Genomic DNA, 25,840 nt, shown 5'->3' with positions numbered 1-25,840 from the left:
TTTACTATGAAGGGGAAACTTTTTGCGATAACTCAAAAACAGCTTAACTGATCATGTCCGCTATAGTTTTCATTTAATGTCTTTCTTAAGCTCTACTTCAACGATTTTTTTCATATTTTTTGGACCTATGGTTCAAAAGTTAGAGGGGGGGAACACATTTTCTTTTTCTTTCGGAGCGATTATCTCCGATTATATTCACTTTATCAAAAAATGTTTGTTAAAGACCCCTATTAGTTTTCAAAGACCTTTCCAACGATACCCCACACCGTAGGCTTGAAGCAAAAAAAATTCACCCCCACTTTACGTGTAGGGGAGGTACCCTCAAAAAAATTTAATTTTTAGATTTTATTATACGACTTTGTCGGCTTTATTGTTTTATTTATCCATACCGAATTTCAGCTTTCTAGCACTAACGACCACGGAGCAAAGCCTCGGACAGACAGACAGACAGACAGACAGACAGACAGACAGACAGACAGACAGACGGACATGGCGAAACTATAAGGGTTCCTAGTTGACTACGGAACCCTAAAAAGCGCTTTGAGAAATTAAATCCCAGCAATCGTTTTAATACGCCTACTGTCCTGTAATGTGTTTAAACCGAATTTGCTCAATCCCAAGAGGTGTGCAGACATTTTGAGAGCCTTGGGACATGGGACGCCTTATTTTCATAATATAATAAAATTTGAGATGATTTCGCGGCACTTTCATTCTCTGATTTTTGCCAAGTTAGTGATGCTTTCTTGCTTTTTTCAGATAAAAAACCATTCAGAAAGATATTGGGACCGTGCGAAGTGCGTGGTGGGGGTAAGTAAAGCGATCCCAGCGCATAAGGTGGTAAAATTTGAACTAACTGCGGATAGCGTCTTTAACATTTCGTACAATTATATGGCTCGAAATGAAACTTTGATTTACGATTACTCCTGAAATATTCATTTAAATTGTATGGTGTAAGGGACCATTGCAATCTGTATGAAATGCTTAATATAACTAACGTATTTATTTTGATAATTGTTAATAATGTATCCATGTAAATAGCCTTGCAAATGCCACATATTACGTGATCTTTTTCTAGAAGTTAAGAATGGATATAGTAAGTTATCCTTAAAAGATAGACATTTCACATCGCGGACTTTTTTGTAGACCTATGAATGAGAAACAACCCCACCATACATTGTGTTGTTATAGCTCAAACGGATTAGGCAGCGTTTTCGATTAAAGCTCCTAGCCAGCGTGATTTTTTCCGACAACATCGTTATATTTCAAACAATTTACACAAAACCTTAACAAGTTATATACTTAAGCCTTCCTCAAGAATCACTCTATTGATTGATGAAAGTCGTATGAAAATCCGTTCAGTAGTTTTTAGTTTTGGAGTAGTTTTATAAGATGTAGTGAATTGACGTTTTCCCCTAGAATTGCGGACACTAAGTTGCGTGACAGTCGTGCACGCTCCCAATAGGTTTTGACATATATTTGATTCCAACTTACTTTTCTGTACGAAGTCATCGACGAAAATGGTCTTAATGAGTAGTAGATCAGATATCAGGTCATTCATCAAGACGATCCCCTAGACTGAACTTCGGAAATCAGGAAGTGCAAGCAAGCAAGATTCAGAATCAGTTCAGTCCAGTTCCCGATACCTATCCGAAGTTCAGTTTGCAGCTTGCAAAAAAGTTACAAAAAAGCCGCTACTGACCGTATTATGGACGTTAACTATATCAAAAGCAATACAATAACTAATAACAAGTAAAACGTTTATCTGGAAAGAGGACCGATAGAAGGACGATCACGAAGGAAGGATCTTTTGAATCACAAACAATAACAACCTTAATATGGCCGGCCAGAGTGGAGTCGTTAGAGCTATAAGCTTCAGGGGTGGAAGTGAAAAATTGCATAAGACGCGAGTTGGCACAGTGGCTGCTCGCAGCCACTGGGTAGAAAGCGGCGTACACCTCTCGACACCCCTGAGCCGCTCACACCGGTGTTGCCCTTGAGCCATCCTAGATGTCGCTTTTTGTGGGGGCCCATCTTGTGGGGGCGAGTCACCGTCTGCCGGAAATAAAATTGAATACCGTTTTATTAGGCAGGCGTCCGGTTTTTTATCCCCTAGCCCAGTATTTAGTCCATCGCTTTCACCCAATAGCCCAGTTCATTTTAGATTCCATCAACCCTGAAATAGTCCTTACACCCTGGCGGGTGCTGCCTCTGCGTGCGTCCCATGACACGGGCAAGGGCAATATCCGCTAGGTGTACCCCTTACATTTCATTAAAGTGTCAAAAGGGCCTCTACGTGTTGGCTTCGGCTCCGCGCACGCCTCCCAAAGGTCCGGAACACCATTGTTCCGTGATGGGAAAGACATACCTTAATATTATGAAATAAATATTTACACGAAATCTACAAAACAAAAAATGCAGCGAACAATAAAGTTGTCGAATTGTATAGATGTAGCGTATATTAGAATTAAAAAGAAGTTAGAAAACATGTTTCAAAACTATAAATATTTGAGTACAATGAAGTAGGTATTTTTGTTATTTATGTAGGTGTTTCCTATCTTCAAGTGAGACAAGCACACAAGAACTGCAATTTTCGAGTCTGTGCGAAAATAGAAGAGTTTAGTTAGAGTATTATTTAGGAATAAAGGGAACCAATAAATTATACGACTCTTTGCTGGTCGCACAGTCTAAAGGGTTTAAGTGGACTTTTGTGTAAGAGAAGTTAACACCGTAGATAGGTGTAAAACTAATATTATTACCTGCCAAAACAAATGGATAAGCTTATCCAGGATAAACCAATACCTATCCTTTTGCTGTGACAAGTGTAACCTACGAAATTTGTGTAAAGATCAAGTTACCGCACATCAGCTGACTGGCGCAAACATTATAAACATTCCCGAAGGTTGTATAGTAAAAATTGACTGTATACACCCACAACAAGAAGGAGAGCACACTCAACATAAACCCTGATGCAGAAGTTCCGGATATTGCCCCAATTAATCACGTAATTAACATAACAGTTCAGATTATGGAAATGGAAACGATCACAGATGGCAAAGATGATGGCACTGCCTTATTATGGGAAAGCATAGAGCAGAAAATTAAGATGATGAAAGAAGAACAACCCTTATCAAATGGGGTGTCCATTCATAATATACACCACTATACCCTCATCTACGGTATTTTGATAGTCGGAGCGATAATAATCCTTTTCCTCGGCTGGCGAAGGATGCAGTCGCAACGAGAGACTGTAGCAGCAACGTCAAGACAAGCGGCCGAGGAGGTCCCCAGCCGGGAGGCTGGGACGCAGCCGCAGCCCCCCAGGCGCAACATCGACTGTGTTAAATCTAGTGAGCCTAGTGAAAGTGCGCGAGTGCAAATAAATGACCGCGATAGTGTTCTCTATACAGAGAGGGGCACGACCCCAGTGTTAAGAAAAATTGCGTTTAGTGACGATTCTATGTGAACGTAACAATTCTTAATACGACTTTAAGTTTTATACAATTTTATTTGTAATTTTATACAACATTTGTACACGTTTTATTGATATACTTCCATTTTATGATTTTTATAATTTAAATTTCTATTGTTAATTTCTTACTTTTGCCCTCGGCAAGATGTTCAGTGCACACGCACCGAACACGTGAACACGGGACAGGCGCCCGCGACCCAGTTTAGTTTGGCGATGCGGCCGTTTGCACAAGTCAATGCACTTTTCGGAACCGTCGCGACCGGATGCATTCCTAACAATTTTAACATTAACATTGTAACAGTTTTGTACTTAACATAATTCATGTAACATAACAGTGTAATAAACATTCTGGCATATTTTCTGGACTTTTAACAACCACCGCAAAGCTCGCTCGCCCGCTTCTCAACAATAGGGTATGATAATATGCCTGGACATCAATAAAAGACAGTGAAGTATTATAATATTACAAAATTTATTAATATCCTTCTACAAGTTAGTGATTTAGTCAGAGAGAGACGTCAGTGGACAGTTTCCCGCAGCGCGCGCAAGTGGTCGGCGCGCGCGTCGGCCAGCCCGCCGCCGCCGAGCCAGCCGAGCAGCGCCGCGCCGAGCGCGCGCCGACTGCGCGCACGCTCCGCGTACCGCGCCGCACCGGCCGCGCCGTCCGCGCCGGCCGCGCCGCCGCCGACGAACCACTCCACTTCTAGCTCCTCTGTAACATAACACTCCGACTTAAAATAGGTCTCGGTTACCATTTGACAACACCACGTACGACAAGTTGCAAACAACCTCACGTTCTCATTTTTATCAGATATGTCTGCGTGCGCGGTAGCACAATTTTTATAGCTATTAAATTACTTTTTTAATTACTTGTTGTGCGGGTTCGGGTTCGCGTTGAGTGTTAAAAGTCAGAAAGAAAGTAGCGAAAATGTTTATTAATTGTTATTATTAAATGTTAATGTTATGAATGTTAAATGAATGCCCCCGGCCGCGATGGAACCTAAAGGTACACTAAAAATGGGTTAAAGTAAATTGTTGCTTTACGCGTGTTTTGCTGACAGCGCATGCACGCGCCGCACGAGGCTATAAACGTGTTGAAGGTGCAATGCACCGAACATCTTGCGGGGGGCAAACGATAAGATGAGATGAGAATGTTAAAATAATGATACAAGGTGATTGTACAATCGTTTTAAAACTAGAATGTTATTCATTAAATGATATGTTTCTTAAAATTGGGGAGCTTCCCCTGTCCATATGTTTCGTTCCACTCATCTCGCGTGTATGACATGTTAGCACTCGCGCACTATTTATTTCTCCTTCACTGACACTTTTCGCGCGATTTCGCGCACTCACACTACACTTATCATTCCTAAAGGTTGTGTCACCGGTGCTGGTGCGACGTGCACTGCACGGCGTGGAGGCTGCACTCGCGCTCGCGCTCGCTCGGGGCGGCGGCGGCGGCGGCTGATTCGGTCAGGTTCAGTATCGCTTGCAGACGTATGTGCTTGACAAAAAATTGTTTAGTACATTGTTCCTGGTGAATTTAAAATCTGAATTGTAATATGCCCACTTGAAAAATAATCTATCTTTAATTCTCAATATAACTTGGCACTGCGTTGCTGTGTGCCTGCGCGGAGCCTATTGGGAGCGTGCACGACTGTCACGCAACCTAGTGTCCGCAATTCTAGGGGAAAACGTCAATTCACTACATCTTATAAAACTACTCCAAAACTAAAAACTACTGAACGGATTTTCATAAGACTTTCATCTATCAAAAGAGTGATTCTTGAGAAAGGTTTAAGGATATAACTTGTTAAGGTTTTGTGTAAATTGTTTGAAATATAACGATGTTGTCGGAAAAAATTACGCTAGCTAGGAGCTTTAATCGAAAACGCTGCCTAATCCGTTTGAGCTATAACAACACAATGTATGGTGGGGTTGTTTCTCATTCATAGGTCTACAAAAAAGTCCGCGATGTGAAATGTCTATCTTTTAAGGATAACTTACTATATCCATTCTTAACTTCTAGAAAAAGATCACGTAATATGTGGCATTTGCAAAGCTATTTACATGGATACATTATTAACAATTATCAAAATAAATACGTTAGTTATATTAAGCATTTCATACAGATTACAATGGTCCCTTACACCATACAAGTTAAATGAATATTTCAGGAGTAATCGTAAATCAAAGTTTCATTTCGAGCCATATAATTGTACGAAATGTTAAAGACGCTATCTGCAGTTAGTTCAAATTTTTACCACCTTATGCGCTGAGATCGCTTTACTTACCCCCACCACGCACTTCGCACGGTCCCAATTAGCGCCGGGCCGGCCGCCGGCCGCGTACATCCCACGACAACCCACGTCCCACAGAAATCAGGCGGGAGCTTGCGGCGCGTCTGTATACTGAAGGTCCCCTGTGCGCCATGGCGGAGCCGTGCGCCGGGCCGGCCAGGTACTCGTATACGACAACTGAACGACAACCTACGCACCGCAGAAATCAGGCCAGAAGAGCAGCGGCAGCGTGCGGCACGTCTGTATGCTGAAGTCCCCTCTGTGCGCCTGCGCGGAGCCGTGCGCCGGGCCGGACGCGTACTCGTCGTGCGCGCGCACGTGCGCCGCGCCGACGCAGCGGGCGCCGCACGAGAACGACAGCGAGTAGCGCCACGACGTGTAGTTGGTCCATTGTGACTCTAGCTTCCAGGATGAGCTGCTGGACAGGAGAGTTAAGTTCAGAATTAATTATATTTATTACAATTTTGACGACCGGTTTGGCCTAGTGGGTAGTGACCCTGCCTACGAAGCTGATGGTCCCGGGTTCAAATCCTGGTAAGGGCATGTATTTGTGTGATGAGCATGGATATTTGTTCCTGAGTCATGGGTGTTTTCTATGTATTTAAGTATTTATAAATATTTATATATTATATATATCGTTGTCTAAGTACCCTCAACACAAGCCTTATTGAGCTTACTGTGGGACTTAGTCAATTTGTGTAATAATGTCCTATAATATAAAAAAAAAAAAAAAAAAAAATTAGTAATAAAAATCCTGCAATCAAGAAAATATCATGAAAAGTAGAGTTTGCGTTTAGCGTGCTCTTATCGATCGCCTGGCAGTTGGCACAGTAAATCTAATAATTTCATAGGAAACATAGTCGGTTACAATTAAAGTATTATACATCTTACGCATCTTTATCACTAATACCTACACCTTTTAAAAAAAACGTCGCCCGACGCGTCTGTCTGTCTGTATATTCGCGATAAACTAAAAAACTGCTGAACGGATTTTCGTGCGGTTTCCATCTATCTATCAATAGAGTGATTCTTGAGGAAGGTTTAGGTGTAAATAAATAAATAATATGTTAAGGTTCTACCCGTGCCAAATCGGGGCGGGTCGCTATTAATTTGATAAATTCGACTCCAGAAGACGGCGCTTAAAATACTTCTAAAAATCGAGACTTATTGAAGCATGAAAAAAGGTCGTAACTAAGACCCCTTCATACATCATTAAGTTTCTGTGTATGCGGGTAGGGTAAGAGCGCTAGATAGCACAACCCTCACATGTGCGGGTACAGGAGCCGCAGGCTGTTGAAGTCTGCCAGGTGCGCGGCGAGCTTGTGCGGCGGCGCGCGCAGCTCGGCCGACAGCTCGCCGGTGACGCGCACGCGCAGCGCCAGCGCCGCCGCCAGCGCCAGCAGCAGCGCCGCCCGAGTGCGCCAGCCTACGCGGCGGCGCCCCCACGTGCTCCACGGGCGGGATTGCTGACGAACGAAGTTTTATTTAAATAAATAAATGTTATAAAAGCAGACAACTTGTAAAAATATGTTCCCTGATTATTTTTTGTACAAGAAAGTAACTGATGAATTATATACATATAACCCAACTCATATCGTTTGAAAAAAAATTCTATCTCTAACCGGAACTCTATTTTCAACTCCTACTCCTACGCTTACTCTGGTTATAATACTACCGGAAAATGGTTGAGCATTAGACTTTGTTTGCCGCGCGATATCTATTGTCGAGTAGCAGTACTGAGAGTTCCGCTACTCGATGCTAGATGTCGACTACGAAAATAGTAAGCATTTTGGTATCTTTGGTACCAAAACTGATGTATGGAGTGAGCACTCTATTACTTCTTATTTCTCTATGATAGGACCTAACAACGCGATGTACAAAATCGCTTTGAGAGCAAAGCGCCATCTTTTGGGTTATCGGTTAACCAATTATTTACATTTGCAAACTGACATAATATTACACGAAATATTATTATTATTGCGTAATATTACAGTTTGGCCCACGAATTTCCTTTCAAACGTAGACAGAGAAAACATACTGTTAGTCTAACGCGAGTACTACTTAGTAAGTTAGCACCCAAAACCTTTGTTTGTGTATAGTTATCCTGGTTCCTACTGACTGACAAGTTGTGTTTGTCAGACTAACAATTTACGTTATTTCACATATTTTAGGATATATATTGTGTTGATTTCTAACCAAATTAAACGAAATAAATTTGAAAACAGCTACTACTAATGCCATCTAGTGAGGACCCGAGTCAAACTATGATATAAAATAAATACAAACTAAAGAATTCAACGATAAGTAGGCAAATTCGACGACCTCAAACACTATGGGGTTGAGGAAAAAACCTTTCATATTTGCCGGAGTATTCGGACAGACACCTGGCGAAACTAAAAGCGTTCCTCGATCACTAATTGACTCTGCTACGTCAGCTATGTATATTGTAATACTCAAGTACTTCAAAACATTAATGCTTTAGGACCAAGGACTATAGTGCTAGTTATTTATCTAAGTTACTTACCTATTGATTATTTTAAAATGTGATATAAAACTCACCTGGTACTTCAACATATGATAAATAACACTGAAAACTTCACAAACCACTTATGCAAGTAGGTAATTATGTGGCACAACCCGCCACAAAATAAGAGTAATATATCATTCCATTGGCTCGTCATCGGAGGCGGAAGCTCAAGAGATAACAGCTTCCGCACAAATGATGCTCGCGGCCCGCGCCCCGCGCCCGGCAGCTACTGAATGAGATTGATTGCAAAATATAATATAAAATAACTCAAGGATCAATATCACCACAATGTTGCAACGCTAACACTCTTTTAGTTCTGAAATTGTTTCATGATTAGCTAGGAATTCTGTGGTCTATTTGTTAAACCAAAACTTGGAACTTTTAACATTAGGATGCAGCGCGCAACGCCGGCGCCAGCGTGTGTTCGTCACGTGTTAGGCTATTTATAGACCGACGCGCTGTGTGATGTAAACAAACACACTTGAACGAGTGTGCCGGGAGTCGGCACGCGGGTCCTGTTCCATTTAGCATGAAAGCTTTTGATTTTTATTACTTTAACGCAATCTACTTTTGTTAGTTCTCTATTGACATCACAGATGGCGTTGTAGGCGCTTTAATCACAAATTATGAGATTATGCAGTAGTTTCTTTCAACGTTAATATCCATTATTTGGACTAACTCAATAATGGAATTGTGACATTCTAGTAATACGTTAGATTAGTGCTTTAGAATATTAGATTTAAATACTCTAAATGTATATTTAGGTACTTTCTGTGATAATTTTGCATGCCAGTTTCTGGTGGAATGTGTGTAACCACGGTAAAATTTTATATCATTTTTTGTACCACATTTTTAAGCAGAATAAACGTATTCGTATTAGTACATAATTGATGGATGAACTCCAAGTGAAGGAAACAGAAAAGTAAAACTAAGTCCGATTTGTTCACTTAATTATTTTAATTCATGTATTAAAATGTTGACACAATTTGTCCATGCATGTTCTAAGATTACCCTTAACTTATACAAAATTCAGTTCAAATTCATTACAATTAGTTACTTTAATTACAACATTAGTTCAATCGTTTAATTTAAGTATCCGTAATTAAATTCAATTCCTAAACACACATCCACGACATTTGTTCATTTGCGACTATCAGTAGTTTGTTCATACATGGCCACGTGCGGCGGCCGGCGGCACACCGGACTATACGTGATCAGACACACGTTCACATGATTACAGACAACTCGCATGGCACTGGCACCAAGCGTGGCGATGTCATCATTAATGTTAAACTTTTGTGAAAATATGACGTTTACAATAAATAAACAAATAAATAAAATGACCCCCCCCCCCCTTAATTTTGTCGTGTTCAAGTTGGCAGTTAGCTCGACGGATTCGATACAAGTATTCGTAGCACAACTCGAGCGGCGTTGGCACGGGCGCCCTTTGTCGTCCGTCGCCAGGCCCGTCTCGTTCCAACGGGTACGGAGGTGCAAAAGTGACGCATCGGAGGACGGGCGATCGAAACGCGACCACGCTGACTTCGAAGTTGTTTTTGACGCCACAAGTATTCTCGCACACTTCACTCGGACCTCACTAAGTACATTCGAGCCGCATTTAATCAATTAGGTCAGAACTTCGCACACGACCGTTCTATTGGTCCTTCACTCGTTAAAAAAATAAATAGGAATATGTACAGCGGCGCGCCTACGCGCCCGGCTCGTGCTACCGCTTCTTCCTCCGGCCCTTCCGGTAGCCCTTCCCGTACCAGCCGCCGTCGCCGGCGTCGTCGTCGCCCCCTCCTCCCCCCCCACCCCCCGGGCCCCCCCCTCCCCCCGGGCCCCCCGGGCAGCACGTGCACAGGTACCGGCGGCCGCGCGCGCGGCGCCACACGCGGCCGGGCGCCAGCGGCTCCCGCGCCGGGTACCACAGGCAGCGCCGGCTGCCGTGCTGCCGCTCGCACCACGCGCACCCCCCCGCCGCCGCCTCCACCCCCGCGCCCAGGATCGTGTGCAGCCCGGGGTACAGCTTCCCTCTGCACGTGAGCACGGCCCGCGCTATGAAAGCGGCCGCGGCCCGCTCGGCCTCGCTTTCGGAATCCTCCTCTTTGACGGCAGGTTTGGGGTCGAGTCTGAGCAGGCCGGCGGCGCGGCCCCGGGGCCGCGGGGGCCGCGGGAGGCCGAGGCCGCCGCCCTCGTCCTCCTCCTCCTTGGGCTCGGGCGCGTGCGCGGCGCGCAGGAGGATGCGAGCCGACCCGTCGGCGAGTGACACCTGAAACGAGACAGATAGAAATTAAAAATGTACCCTACCATCGACTACGAAGCCCTATTTAGACGGTTCAGGAACTTGCATACAGTAATAGATATACACCGTGTTTTTATTGAATTCCGTTAACTTCAAAGCATGAGTTTAAGGAAACTAAATGGCAGGGGTAATTTTGTAATATATATATATATATAAGTAATTAAATGTTGCATATAGCGTTGTTGTAACACGGACATTACATTTAACTCAACCAAACAATTGAAAACTATCCTCTATACTAACTATACTATATATCAATATTTACAAGTCGCCTTTCGGTGAAGGAAAACATCGTGAGGAAACCGGATACCCTCTGGATTGGAAGGTCAGATGGCAGTCGCTTTCGTAAAAACTAGTGCCTACGCCAAATCTTGGGATTAGTTGTCAAGCGGACTCCAGGCTCCCGTGAGCCGTGGCAAAATGCCGGGACAACGCGAGGAAGAAGAGTTTGCGAGTAAGCGACATGATTAGCTCTGTGTGCATATGCCATGTTAATCGCTGATCTATAACAATGCCTAGGTATTTAACAAAATCAACTTTGGTTGATTTTGTTAAATACCTAGGCATTGGTTGAAAACAAACAACGCTGCAACCCTCACTCGTTGTTTTAAAAAGTTCGTTCACCTCACACGACTATCAACCACAGTATCAAAACGCGCGAGGTCCTGGTGTTCGAAGGACCATGTGCGGGTTCGGGTTCGCGTTGAGTGTTAAAAGTCAGAAAGAAAGTAGCGAAAATGTTTATTAATTGTTATTATTAAATGTTATTATATGAATGTTAATGTTATGATAGTTAAATGAATGCCCCCGGCCGCGATGGTACCAAAAAGTACACTAAAAATGGGTTAAAGTAAATTGTTGCTTTACGCGTGTTTTGCTGACAGCGCATGCACGCGCCGCACGAGGCTATAAACGTGTTGAAGGTGCAATGCACCGAACATAGGTGAACAAGGTCAGTTTGTTACAATTGTATACATGTGATCTGGTTGTGTTCTTTTGTACTTTGAGATACATATAGTGGTGGTTGTAATAAGGTCCACTTTGGTAAGTTGTGGTTTTTGCATTTAACAAAATCAGAAAGACGTGTGATCTTGTACGAGTTTATTAAGCGACTGATAGGACATATAAAATAGAAAGAGAAGGCGGGAATATACTTAAACAGGCATGCATAAGGTTCAAATTTAACACAACATACCGCCCACCAAAAGGACACTTACGTCCTTTTCATAACCTTACAATAGTACAATTTAAATTGAATCAAATTGACATTACAAAGTTTCAGTATCAACGGGCAACGCACATAGTTTAGTTACAGACCGTTTCACTATAGCACTACCAGATTTCACACTATACACTCTAGTAAAACCGTCTTCAGCAGGGTGTTTGTCCATAATGCGGCCCAGTGACCATTTGCCTGGAGGTAAGTTATCAGTTTTAATAAGCACTATATCTCCTATTTTAAACTCCTTCTCTTTTTAAGCCATTTAGGTCTTTGTTGCAGTCTGGATAGGTACTCATCTTGCCATCGACGCCAAAAATCTGCCAGCAGTTTCTGAGTAAGTTGCCAGCGTGACAAGGTATGTATTTTGCATTCTTTATAATCTGCTGCTGGAACAACTATAGGGGCTTCACCTATTAAGAAATGTCCTGGGGTGAGTATTTCAGCGTTTTCAGGGTCTGAGTTATCGAGAGGACACAGGGGCCGAGAATTCAAACAGGCCTCGATCTCGTAAAGTACGGTCGTCATCTCTTCGAACGTCAGGTTTGTTGTCAGAACTCTCTTTAGATGGTGTTTTATGGACTTGACGCCAGCTTCCCAAAGACCACCGAAGTTAGGGCTATAAGCTGGAATGAAGTGCCATTGTGTGCCTTCGATTGCAAGTGTCTCTGCTATTGGTCCGGTAAATTTCAATTTAGCTTCATTCCAGGCTTCTACAAGTTCTTTGTTAGCACCTATAAAGTTTCTACCCTGGTCGCTCCACATGTGAGTACATTTTCCTCTTCTAGCGACGAAGCGTTTGAATTCTGCTATGAACGCTTCTGAAGTAAGGTCTCCAACTAGTTCAATGTGAATTGCTTTGACGGCCATACAAATAAAAATAGCAATGTATGCCTTCACAGTTTTTCCTCCTCTGCCTTTAGACGTCAATATCTGGTATGGTCCTGCAAAGTCTACTCCACTGTGTAGAAATGGTCTCGAAGGAGTGACTCTCGTCTCCGGTAAATCTCCCATGATTTGAGGTTTCGACGTAGCATTTTGTTTTGCACAAGTAAGGCATTTCTGTATGTGTCTCTTGACTAAGGACTTTGCTCGTAATATCCAGTATTTAGAACGTAAGTAGCATAGCATTTCAGCTATAGTGCCATGAAGCGTTCTCGTATGTGCATCAGCAATTATTAGTGGTACTAACAAGTTCTTGTTTCCCAGAATGATTGGATGCTTTCTGTTCTCATCTATATTTGCATATCTGAGGCGACCGCCCACCCTGAGGAATTTGTTTTCATCTACGTATGGGGCGAGGGATCGTAAGCAGCTCTTTCTTTTGACTTGTTTATTTGATGTTAACCGTACTATTTCTTCTTGATATTCTTCTTGCTGTGCCATTTTTATGCAAATATTCATGGCGTTTTGTAATTCCATTGTAGTTATATCTTTGTCAATGCCATCTGGATTTTGCTTGTAGTTTAGGAATCTTCGGCAATAGACAATACTTTTAAGTAGTTCAGTTAGTTTATCAAAATCTACAAATTGTGTAGTCAATGCCTTTTCTTGTTTTTCCAGGTCCTCAATATTCAGGTAAGTTTGAATTTTTTGTACTTTTATTTCTTCATCTGTTGTAAAATCCTCTTGTTTACTAATATTTATTTCTTTTTCAGATAACCAGCTCGGGCCGTGCCACCACAGATCATAGTTCTTAAGTGTGGACAGTTTCATTCCTCTTGAAGCGATATCTGCAGGGTTATCTTTAGATTGCACATGGTACCAGTGTTTGTTGTTTAAGTTCTCAACAATTTCTACGACGCGGTTGGCTACAAACGGTTTCCATCTATTGGGTTCTCCACAAAGCCAAGCGATCACTATCGAAGAGTCGGTCCATGCGAACATGCTTGTAGTTGGTACTTCTTCTAGATGTCCTTCATCCAAGTAATCATTAATACCCTTTATGTATTCTGTTTTCAGGTTCGGCGAACGCTTAAACTTTCTTTCCAATTGCATGAATCTCCTTTTAGCTATCTCTTTTGTATTTCCATCAAGTACTCTTGGATTCTCAGTCTTAAATGGAAGCTTCATAATGTATCTTCCTTCTTGGTTTCGAGTGACTGTTTTCTCATAAATTTCTTCACATAGTTGTTCTTCCTCGGTGTATTTTCTCTTAGTGTCTGTTTCTATTTCCCATAGAGATTTCAGTGTGTCTTCTATATCGACCTGATGGTGCATGACGATGTAAGAATCTTCTTGTGATGTGTTATCACTCTCTCCAAAAATAATCCAGCCCAGGTCAGTTCTTTGTGCGCATGGTGTACCTGGTGGACCTTTGACTAGTTCTGCTTGCAGTATTCTAGCATATACTCGGACCCCTAGCAAGAGATCTATGGGTCCCGAGTTGTTGTAATTAGGATCTGCTAGCTGTAATCCTTGTAAATGAGGCCATGGTTGTTGAACAATATGCTTCTTGGGTAACTTCTTGGTCAGCTGTTTCGACATTACATAAGCTTTGACCGGTAGGACAAATGTTTTATCCCACTGTGATTTTATTTGTAGCTCACAGACGTGGTTGATTTCTGTTCTCATAGGACCCAACCCCGTGATGCTACCCCTTACATGTTGTCGGTCAAGCTTGAGCAGTTGAGCCGCTTTCTCGCTTATAAATGATTCTTCGGAACCTTGGTCTATTAGCGCGCGCAGTGGAATGATGTGACCTTGGTTGCTTCTTGCTTCCACCACAGCAGTCGCTAGTAGTGCTGATTTCTGTCTAGTAGTGAGATGTAACGCGATCACTGTGTTTGCTTGTACTTCTTCTATGTCTTCTACAACATGTAATGATGAAGCCAGTGGTTGTGAGGGACTCGTAGGGGCCACAGGCTCAGTCTGCTTTAGTTGATGTAGAAGAGAGTGATGACGTCGGTGACATATTCTACAGGACACAGGTACTCGACATTTTGATGCTGAATGCCCTGGCACTAGACAGTTGTAACATAAGTTGTTATTCTTGACATATTCGCTTCTCTCCGTAGGTTCCATCTTGGTAAACTCCTTGCAGTGACATAATGTATGACTTTCTTTACACATTACACAACTCCTGTTCTCGAAGGTAGGTATGGCAACATGGCATGTACTTCGCTCCTTGTTTGACTTCACTTCCCTTGTATTATTAGAAAGAAGTTCCAGCGTACGAAATTTGGCCTCTAGAAACTCCTTAAAATCGCTCCACTTCGGTAAGGGTTCAGAGTCACTCTTATAAGCATGTTCTTCCCAGTCTTTATGCGTCTCTGGGTCCAATTTCTGAACAAGCAAAAATAACACTAGTGGATCCCAAGAGTCAACAGAAACATTCAGGTTCTGAATATTGTGTAAACACTCTGACGTTGTATCTAAGAGTACTTTCAATTGAACAGATGATTGTGTGGTCATTTTACGCTGATTAACCAATTTCTTTAAATTATTGTTCAAAATTAATCGTTTGTTGCCATACCTTGTTTTCAGGATCAGCCATGCTTGTGAATAATTATCAGACGTAATTTGAATGTGCCTCAGTAACGACGATGCTTCGGCAGTAATACTTGTCTTCAAATAATGTAGCTTTTGTACATCACTTAACATCTTGTTATTATGCACGAGTGACATAAATAAATCCTTGAACGCGGGCCACTCTTCATAACTTCCACTAAAAGTAGGTAATTCGATCCGCGGCAAACGTACAAAGTTGTTTTGTGTTCCTGCTATAGCATAGCTTGCATTCGTAATAGAAGTTTCCATTAAAGTATCTTGCACTAAACTTGAAAGTCTGTCCATTAAATCTCCCCGGAGTACGTTGTATAAATCTTCGTAAATAAAAAACTCTTCATTCAAAAAGTATGGTAAAACACCCCTTTGGTCCGAAGGTGTAGCCTTAACCAACTCTTGATGTCCATTATTGAACGTAGTCCAGTACTCATCAATCATTTTAATGCGAGACTCGATGTAACCCTTGGTTAATCTTTCTTTAGGGCATTTCTTTAAGTTAGTTTGTGTTTTCCGAAGCACTATAGCACTATCTTCAAGCACAGCAAGTAATTGTTTTTGTTTATCAGTCATTGTTAACGATAAAACACTGCAATTTCACGTACAAGTCTATAAAACGTTGTTATAACTTTAAGCAATAAAACTTGTTTATATTCAATATAACTCATTAGTTTGAGGTGCAATTCGTTAGCATTTGCCGGCTCCTTATCTCTGGAATGCGCCTCGCTATTGTTCTCGCCGCCGGGCGGCCGGTGTCCGATGCACTAATTTATCCGGTTCGATTGCGACCATATGGTGGTTGTAATAAGGTTCACTTTGGTAAGTTGTGGTTTTTGCATTTAACAAAATCAGAAAGACGTGTGATCTTGTACGAGTTTATTAAGCGACTGATAGGACATATAAAATAGAAAGAGAAGGCGGGAATATACTTAAACAGGCATGCATAAGGTTCAAATTTAACACAACATATAGTTTGATTTATCTGTGTTTAGGGTAAAAAGGTTTGCCTGAAAGCAGCGGGCAATTTTGGCTAGTCCAAGTTCCGCAAACCTACGCACATCATTCCAGGTATCTCCATAAAACATAACCGCTGGCGCTTTGTCATCAGCGTAAGCAATGATGGACCCCAGCTCAATTTCAAAGTTGCAGATTGCAAAGTTGGTTCATGTATATTAGAAAGAACGTACGACCTTATACGTTCCCCTGGGGAACTCCATAGGTTACATCACATTCATCACTTACATGTTTCTCTATTTTGACTCTTTTCCTGTGATTTTGAAGATAATCTCTTAACAAAAATAGAAGAGTTCCTCTGATGCCAATGCTTTCCGATGTATTTATAAGAGTGTGTACAGATACCGTGTTGAAAGCCTTTTTTAAGTCTAGAAATACGGTCGGACACTTTTTTTATCAACTATTTCTAATATTTTCTAAGACAGGGATAATAGCATCTTCGGTGGAGTAACCTTTTTTAAAACCAAATTGATTTCAGGATAATACATTAAACTTGTTTATACAGGGTTCTTTTTGAGCAGTTAACCATATTTGAATAGATCAGCAGTACAATACATTTTGGAAAAAGAGTGGAAATTTTTTTCAAATATTTTTTGACAATTGTATCCATCAGACAAGATTAGACGCAAGGAATGCGTGGTTAACATCTGTCGGGTTACTCGAGCCCACGGTGTATATTTTTGGGGGAATGTGATTGTTTCAGTCTTTTAAATTTAGCAAATATTAAATTATTTACGCAAAAAACAATTTCTCCGGCTAGGTTCATACTCACATGAAAAGATCTCAGGTGTTCCTCTTTGACCACGGCGCAAATGCCGTTCTCCAGCTTGGGCTTCTTTTCTTCGGGCTCCAACATCTCTGGGTATCGTAAGCGGTCCGCCGGGGTCTCGGGGCCTCGCGACGGATCCATCGGGGACCGGGGACCTCGGAGGCGATCTGTCAGAGCCTGGGGGCCCTTCGAGCGGTCCGGGGGGCACTTTTGGTTTCGCAAATGGTCCTCGGAGCACCGCGTTCCTTGGAAACGCTCCCCCGGGGTTCGGGGGCGCCGCGAGTTGTTTTCTGGGGTGTTCGAGCGTCGCAAGTGCTTCACCGAGTTTTCTAGGTTTTCTAGGTCCGGTCGCAGTCGCTCCGTCGGGTGCTGCCGGTCCCGCGAGTGGTCCGCCGGGCGTCGCGGGCCCCCCGAGCCTTCCGCCGGAGGGCGCGGGTCGGCCGGGCGCGCGGGGCGGTGAAGTCTTTTGAGCGCCGGCACGGGCCGCAGCGGCTCCCGGAGCCCGTCCATCTGTGGGAGCTCCCGCGGGCGTTCCGGTGGGTTTCTTTGACACCAGGATCCGTTCGGCCTCGGGGGTGCCGAAGGTCCATCGACCCCGGCCGCGCGGGCTCGAGGTCCGTCCTCGGGGCCATCGGCCCCCGGGCGCGGGCCGCGCAGGCGCTCCTGCAGCCTCGTCAGCGGCAACGCGTCGTCGGAGTCGTCGGCGGAGGAGGAGTCGAAGTCCTCGGGCTCGGAGCTGGAGCTGGAGGTGGAGCCGTCGGGCGGCGGCAGCGCGGCGCGCGAGCAGGTGTGGCGCTCGGCGGGCGCCAGCGGCGAGGCGTGCGCCAGCAGCGGGTCGCGCGCCGCCCGGTAGCGCGGCACGCGCACGCGCAGCCGCCGCGCCAGCTCGCGCATCACCGCGTCGCAGCGCGCGTTGATCTGCGCACACACACACTCAACTGGGCGCCGGCGGCCCACGACTCACTGGACTGAAGTAGATGTCATATATTAAGCCGTAACACGTCCGGTTTTACTAAGATGGCCTAAGGGGTTTGTGGCGTTAGCCGCGACGGATAAAGAAGCCTTCCCCACTGGCTTCGTCACTTTTTCTTTAATATATGACATCTGCTTAAGTTTATCATTTATATACAGTAGTGTGACTACTAAAAAACACAAACCAAAATATTTGATATGGTTGTTTGATGTAAACTGGAGTCATTGTCACGATGAAAACAACTTCTATTCATAATAAAATTGTAATAGATGAGTTGTATATTATTATATTTTAATGGCTTTTGTGCAAAAATAATAACAAATTGAGCGTTGTACACTGATGCTGTACTTTTTTAGCAAACAACAGTCGTTTAATTGACGGTTTCGAATCGATGAAGTTACTAGAAAAAACCTCAAAAATGATATTTATATTTATTGGCAACCATATCATATGAGGGGTCTACCTTGAGCTCGGCGGCAGCGTCCTTGGGCGTCCACTGCAGGTTGACGATGTACAGGCGCGGGCGCGCGCGCGCCGGCCGCGCCATGCACCACAGCCGCGGGTAGCGCCGCAGCACCTGCGCGTACACAATTATATGTCTTATCGTCGCGCGAAAGTAGTCTCAGGAGACCGTCTTTAACATTTTTATTAATGAAAATCGACATTACAGGTCGGAGCCTCGATAGACGTTACCTTGAGGCTGGAGCCGAGGCACAGGATGACGTCGGCGGCGGCGGCGTGGCGCAGCGCGCCGGCCCAGTTGAGCGGCCACGAGTGTGGTGTGACGTTACCTTGAGGCTGGAGCCGAGGCACAGGATGACGTCGGCGGCGGCGGCGTGGCGCAGCGCGCCGGCCCAGTTGAGCGGCCACGAGTGTGGTGTGACGTTACCTTGAGGCTGGAGCCGAGGCACAGGATGACGTCGGCGGCGGCGGCGTGGCGCAGCGCGCCGGCCCAGTTGAGCGGCCACGAGTGTGGTGTGACGTTACCTTGAGGCTGGAGCCGAGGCACAGGATGACGTCGGCGGCGGCGGCGTGGCGCAGCGCGCCGGCCCAGTTGAGCGGCCACGAGTGTGGTGTGACGTTACCTTGAGGCTGGAGCCGAGGCACAGGATGACGTCGGCGGCGGCGGCGTGGCGCAGCGCGCCGGCCCAGTTGAGCGGCCACGAGTGTGGTGTGACGTTACCTTGAGGCTGGAGCCGAGGCACAGGATGACGTCGGCGGCGGCGGCGTGGCGCAGCGCGCCGGCCCAGTTGAGCGGCCACGAGTGTGGTGTGACGTTACCTTGAGGCTGGAGCCGAGGCACAGGATGACGTCGGCGGCGGCGGCGTGGCGCAGCGCGCCGGCCCAGTTGAGCGGCCACGAGTGTGGTGTGACGTTACCTTGAGGCTGGAGCCGAGGCACAGGATGACGTCGGCGGCGGCGGCGTGGCGCAGCGCGCCGGCCCAGTTGAGCGGCCACGAGTGTGGTGTGACGTTACCTTGAGGCTGGAGCCGAGGCACAGGATGACGTCGGCGGCGGCGGCGTGGCGCAGCGCGCCGGCCCAGTTGAGCGGCCACGAGTGTGGTGTGACGTTACCTTGAGGCTGGAGCCGAGGCACAGGATGACGTCGGCGGCGGCGGCGTGGCGCAGCGCGCCGGCCCAGTTGAGCGGCCAGGCGGCGCGCGCGCGCTCGCCGAAGTGCACGATCGTGTCCCGCAGCGGCCGCCCGCAGCGCGGCACGGGGCACGTGCGCCGCGTGCCGTGGGAGTAGCGCCGAGTACGCTGCCGTTGCAAACACAGCAGAAGTAGCTTTTTCATTTATGTTAACGCATACAAATCAAGTTCTCTACACTTGGAACGATCATCCACAATACTAATAAACAACAAGTAAACCTCACTGTCAATTACTGATAAGTACGAATAGGTATGTACATTTAAAAGTTTTGGTCCATCTTGCGATAAATAGATTTCTACTAATATTTTGCATGAACTTTAGAAAATTTTGAATACATTAACAAAATAGATTAATTTCCTAAAAAAAAATATTCTATAATACACAATAATTTTAGCTGCTTTCAATTCATTGCTTTGGTTTCTAATAATTAAGTACCTGTGTAGTGTCAAAATTCCTGAGCAGCACGGCGCGGCACTTCGGCGCGGCGCAGCGCTCCGCGAACATGTCGCCGTGCAGCTCGGCCAGCGAGCGGCGCGGCAAGCCGGAGCGCAGGTGCAGCCCGTCGCAGTTCTGCGACACCACGAACTTGCACAGCCCGCGCGCCACCAGCGCCGTCAGCGCCATGTGCGTGAACGTGGGCTGCGCGCGGGACACCTCCACGCGGCTGCAAACAAGACACTCTCTGTTCTACGACACTACGATCATGAGCATGTGCGCCAATATCGTCATCTTTGCGCTAGAGACTTCGACGCGACTGCAAACAAGACATTCTCATGTTCTGCGACACCAACACATGGACTTGCACAGCTCGCGCGCCACTAGCGCGATCTGCGCAAGCAGCCACTCACCCGATGTCCTCTCCCCGCTGCAGCCGGGTCTACGCGCCATGCGGACCGCGGTAGTCGGGGATGTACAACTGTATACACATCAACAACTATATCTAGTCCGTAGGACAGGCAGCCACTCACCCGATGTCCGCTCCCCGCTGCAGCCGGGTCCACACGCCATGCGGACCGCGGTAGTCGGGGATGTACAACTGTATACACATCAACAACTATATCTAGTCCGTAGGACAGGCAGCCACTCACCCGATGTCCTCTCCCCGCTGCAGCCGGGTCCACACGCCATGCGGACCGCGGTAGTCGGGGATGTCGGCCGCTGTGCTGATCCCTGCTCCGGTGTACACCTGTACACATACACTATAGTTATTTGAAGACTTAGTAAAAACGTTACAAAATATGTCATTATTTGACGACCGGTCTGGCCTAGTGGGTATTCATCATGCCTAAGGTAAGGGCATTTATTTGTGTGATGAGCACAGATATTTCTTCCTGTATATTATATAATAATATAACGTTGTCTGAGTGGGACTTAGTCAATTTGTGTAATAATGTCGTATAATATTTATTTATTTAATATTTATATTTATATGTAGAAAAAAAATGTGTTTGTGAGTAGTCATGTCAAAGATCAACGGATAAATTGTAAAAAACAGAACCTTATTACCTAATGAGCTTCCCCTTTTATCTATTGTGACAATATACTTAAGTACACATTCTGTAAATAGTGCAATTGAATACCAACTACTGGTTATGGTATAATACATATTAGACTACTACAATTTTTTTATACTACGCCAGTGGTAAACAAGAATACGGCCCGCCTGATGGTAAGCAGTCTCCGTAGCCTATGTACGCCTGCAACTCCAGAGGAGATACATGCGCGTTGCCGATCCTAGCTCTATCAATGACCAAATGATTGTCATGATGTTTGATGTCAATGTGTGCTAAATGTAATGTCTCAAGATTGCGTGGCAAAAAAGCGACACGTGATCGACAGCCCGCCTGTGTCCGGCCGGGCGTCCCTACACTACATCTACAAATGTAATGTGTAGGATGAGCTATATTTTGAACTTATTCTGGATTACATACAATTGAAGCAATACCAAAATCAATAGACCAGTTTTAATGATTTACACGGAACATCTCGTATAGAGCTTTGCCTATGGGTGATAGGAAAAAAAATTTGGTGTACAAACACTGTAGTAATTATAATAGATTATTTTTGCATCTAGTAAGCTTTTTGAGTTGACCAAGAGTCTACAGGTAGGTAATTAATCTTAAACTGCCATCCTAAACCAAATGAACCTATCATAAGGACAAAATTATTTTAAAAATTATTTTTTGAGATGAAGTGTTTTAGGCAAGTAAATGTTCACAATCAATTTTCATTAGAGATATCAATGCCTTAGTGTTGATGTTTGACAATTGAGTGACCGCAAAACTTATAGCGCAGTACAGCACCATCTGTTTTGGATGTCAAACTAAGAGGTTTTTTTTTTACTTTACCTCTCTATGACAATCAATTCTCTTTGCTAATAACACATACAGTTGCAATCAAGAACTTTTGTTTGTGCACTATGCTACCAATTAGGTACAGTCAAGTGTAAAAATATGGGTGTACACATCTTACTTAAAAATATGTCTCATAGCATCTTATTCCAGTGTAATAAGAGCGTAGTACCATATTTATGAGACGATTCTCTCGATACATATTTTTGCAGCTGACTGTACAACATAAGTTTCCCCTTAATTAGTATGAGTGTAAACTAAGATATACACCGTGTTTTTATTGATTTCCGTTAAAATTAAGGGTGCATTCCTGAGCTTAATTAAGTAACTTTCTCAAAGACATCAGTATTCTAATTAACTCCACTTTGAAGATAATCAAAAATTTATTTTTATCTTAATTTTATTTATAAGGCCCTTACGAGCGTATACACTTACCTCAGGGGCCTGTTTACATATTGATTAGTGTTTAGTACGAGTGTATACATTTGCTACTAAACAAACATATTTTCTTGAACGATTGATGCTCGAAATGACATTGATATGTCCCGTTTTTAATTGTTTGGTTGAACTAACCCTTTAACCATTTGACATTCCTTTCTAGTCATTTGATTTCGAACCGTAGTTCTTATAGTAGAGATGCGTTATTGTTTCAAGTATGTTGCCGCTACGGACTAAAGGGTTAAATATAATGCCCGTGTTAAAACCAGAGTCCGAAATAAACATTTTTAATTTAATTTAAAACATCGCTATATGCAACATTTAAATACTTATTATGAATTATAAAAAAAATATAAAATTTTTTTTTTTTAATTATCTATGCCATTCAGTTTCCTAAAATGTTCTTACTCATACCCGAGAGTTCACGGAATTCAATAAAAACATGAGTCCCTTGGTATTTGCTCCTGTATACTTCTACCTGTTTGCAGTCTAAGAGAATGTGTTTTGTTGTTTCCTTTTTCCATGCACACTCTGCACATGGGGCTATCTGATTTATCATTAAATTGTTCAAAAAATTACCCATTTACATGTGAGAACTTGGGTTGGCCTTATTTGTATTTTACCCAAAATATTTTTTAATTATAATATATTAACCCAACTGTTGTCACTATTACCATGAAATAAAATAAAAATTATATTTATTTTAGGTCTAACATGCAACTACAATTATAAAATTGCACTATTTTTGAAATACCAATAAACATTTGTAAAATAACATAAAAAAATGACTTACATTTGAACTGACTGTGCAACAGTAGCGCCCCTAACTGGGAATTCTCATGATATTCTCTAATTCAAACTTTTTTGAAAATATTGATATGAACAACACTAGCCAAACTGTGGTATCATTTAAGCACATTGACTTTTCAATAGTTTGCTTGTTTCTGGAGGCAACTTTACTGTAACAATCCCAACTTCTCAATTGTTTGATGTAACTGAATATGTTGTAAACAAAACAAACTAGGGAGACTAGATACAATTTATTGTGTCACACACACTTTGCTTTTCTTGGAGGGCCAATTGTGGCCTTAGTAAACTCCTCGAAACAAAAAGTAGTCAACGCAGTAAACTGACCATTAGCGTTATTTATAACAATTGAGATAAGTAAGATCTGTCAATGGTCAATTAAGCATGCTACTTTTAATACTGCAGGTTATCTGATAAAGTCGGGGTTTTGACGGATTCGTTAATGCTGTAAGCTGTGCTAACTGACCACGAGATGCTTGGCCTGGCGCACGACCCGCGCCAGCTCTCGGCACTTCTCGCGCAGCACGCTCGGGCTGTCCTCCACCTCCTCGGCGCGCTCGCGGGCCCGCGCGCGCCGCTCCGCCGCCAGCGCCGCCGCGGCCGCCCGGCGCGCCGCCTCGGCCCGGCTGCTGGCCTTGTCGCCGCCGCTGCTCTTGCTGGGGCCGCCGCCGCCGCCGCTGAGCCTGGCGCTCGAGCGCACGACGGCGCGCTCCATGGCGCCGCGGCTCACGACGCGCCCCGTCTCTCCAGCCTCTGCGCGCCGCCGCTGTCGATGCCCGTCGCCGCCCGCGGGCTCATGCTGGATGCGGGCTCTTTCACCGATCGCGATAGCCGTTCATAAACATTAAACGATGCCAATGGCCGTCTGACCTGTCAAAGTGTCACCTCGACGCTTCTAGTCGGTGTTGCCATTGCCACAGGGGCCATAAATCAACTTCGCTTCGTTCGGAAATTATGAATGAATTATCCAAATCATTTAATAAAACTTGACCCATTTTTTATAAGGAAATATAGTGAAAAAGAAGTGAGATTGAGATCCCTCCAAAAAACATTTTCATGTAAAATGTTACCAAGATGAAACCATAACGCTCGCACTGTTAAAAAGTTATTTGATTGTATGTAGAGCCAAGCTTTTAACTCTACAACTACTACTACTCTACTCTACTCCTAGTGAGTATTATATTCTTTGCTCTACAAGCCCTAACTTAACAAACTCTACATCTTAGTAAAAATATTTTGGCCGTTTCGTTACTACAAGAACTATTGCATAATAAAAAATTGTGAGTACATTTTTCACCTTACGCCTCCTTCTCCTCGGAAAACATGTCCAGCAGCTTCACGTCACCGAAAGATGTTGCGATGGATGTGTGATCGCACTAGATCGCATACGAAACGAACACATCCGTGGCAACCTCGGAATTCGTGACGTAGCGGATAAGCTGCAGGAAGTCGCCGCCGATGATATGGCCATATAAGCCGCAGACCAGTAGACTACGTCGGAAATAGATGCCTCAACCTCACTGTCCAAGGCCCTAGATCACTCGGCCGCGGTAGGCCTAAGAAGCGCTGGCTGGAGGTCGTGAGAGCGGACATGGAAGAGAACAATCTCACATCTGAGGATGCCGAAGACCGGGCAAAGTGGAGAAGATTAAGTAGGAAAGCGGACCCTAGCGCCAGGCTGGAAAAACGCTAGGTTGAAAAAGAGACGCCCATGTGATGTTAGTGAAACGGCCAAGTCACATATTTTGAATAATGTATATTTTGAATAAAGCATCAATTGCATCCACCCTTCCCAAAATTCAAATTCAAAATTCAAATTCAAAATTCAAAAATTTATTCTGCAAGTAGGCCTCAAGGGCTCTTTTACAAGTCAATACAACATTTATAGTAACATCATATAGTGACATGAAAAATACATAACAACATTTATAAATACAACAGCCAATACCTGGGTAAACATTACATTATAATAATCTTAAAATAAATAATTAATACAATACAATAGAGATGTATAGTCTCTATGGTTAAAAACACATTAAATCTGGAGATGTAAAAGGTCCCCAATGTCAGAGTACTAATACTAATAAAATTTGGAGGTGTAAAGTCTCTCCAAGTGTCAAAATAAAATTTATACTAAATAAATAAACCGCGTCTGGACTGTTAAACTAGCAGTCTCATAAACTAATGCTACATTCTGTACATAACTAGTATGTACCAAGTCAAGTATATTATACAATATGACAGAGACGTATAGTCTCCACGGTTAATACATTAAGTTTGGAGATGTATAAGGTCCCCACGGTCTGAGAAAAATAATAATACACAATAATAAGATTTGGAGGTGTAAAGGTTCTCCAAATGTCAAAGAAAAAAAAAAAAAAATTGTATGAAATACATATTTCACGTCAAGAGACTGTTAAGCTAACAATCTTAAAACTAGTTCTACAGAATACATAACTACTATGTATTTAATATGTCAATGTCATCATCAAAATAACTAAAACATAACA

At 43.8% G+C, this 25,840-nt stretch overlaps 2 protein-coding genes across 3 annotated transcripts; both read right to left on the bottom strand.

Annotated features, from left to right (window-relative positions):
- Positions 1 to 3,923: 3,923 nt before the first annotated feature.
- LOC133522467 (uncharacterized) lies at positions 3,924 to 8,621 on the bottom strand. Of its 2 annotated transcripts, none has more exons than XM_061857832.1 (4): positions 8,329 to 8,621; positions 7,036 to 7,235; positions 5,967 to 6,187; positions 3,924 to 4,181 (listed from the first exon to the last, which is right to left on the bottom strand). In XM_061857832.1, the coding sequence occupies exons 1-4, from the start codon at positions 8,341 to 8,343 to the stop codon at positions 3,988 to 3,990; spliced, it is 630 nt and encodes a 209-aa protein (XP_061713816.1). In that variant the 5' UTR covers positions 8,344 to 8,621; the 3' UTR covers positions 3,924 to 3,987. The 2 variants fall into 2 exon arrangements, with proteins under 2 accessions (XP_061713816.1, XP_061713817.1); XM_061857833.1 differs by having other exon boundaries at positions 5,967 to 6,184.
- Positions 8,622 to 10,022: 1,401 nt separating this feature from the next.
- LOC133521774 (uncharacterized) lies at positions 10,023 to 24,625 on the bottom strand. The gene is made up of 7 exons (XM_061856842.1): positions 23,797 to 24,625; positions 20,823 to 20,920; positions 20,170 to 20,398; positions 19,656 to 19,841; positions 18,544 to 18,657; positions 17,111 to 18,025; positions 10,023 to 10,568 (listed from the first exon to the last, which is right to left on the bottom strand). The coding sequence occupies exons 1-7, from the start codon at positions 24,043 to 24,045 to the stop codon at positions 10,023 to 10,025; spliced, it is 2,337 nt and encodes a 778-aa protein (XP_061712826.1). The 5' UTR covers positions 24,046 to 24,625.
- Positions 24,626 to 25,840: the final 1,215 nt, after the last annotated feature.

The sequence above is a fragment of the Cydia pomonella genome, chromosome 10 (genome assembly GCF_033807575.1).
Source record: "Cydia pomonella isolate Wapato2018A chromosome 10, ilCydPomo1, whole genome shotgun sequence".
Taxonomy (NCBI): domain Eukaryota; kingdom Metazoa; phylum Arthropoda; class Insecta; order Lepidoptera; family Tortricidae; genus Cydia; species Cydia pomonella.
The sequence above is the reverse complement of the archived record's forward strand: the minus strand, read 5'-3'. Positions and strand labels throughout refer to the sequence as shown.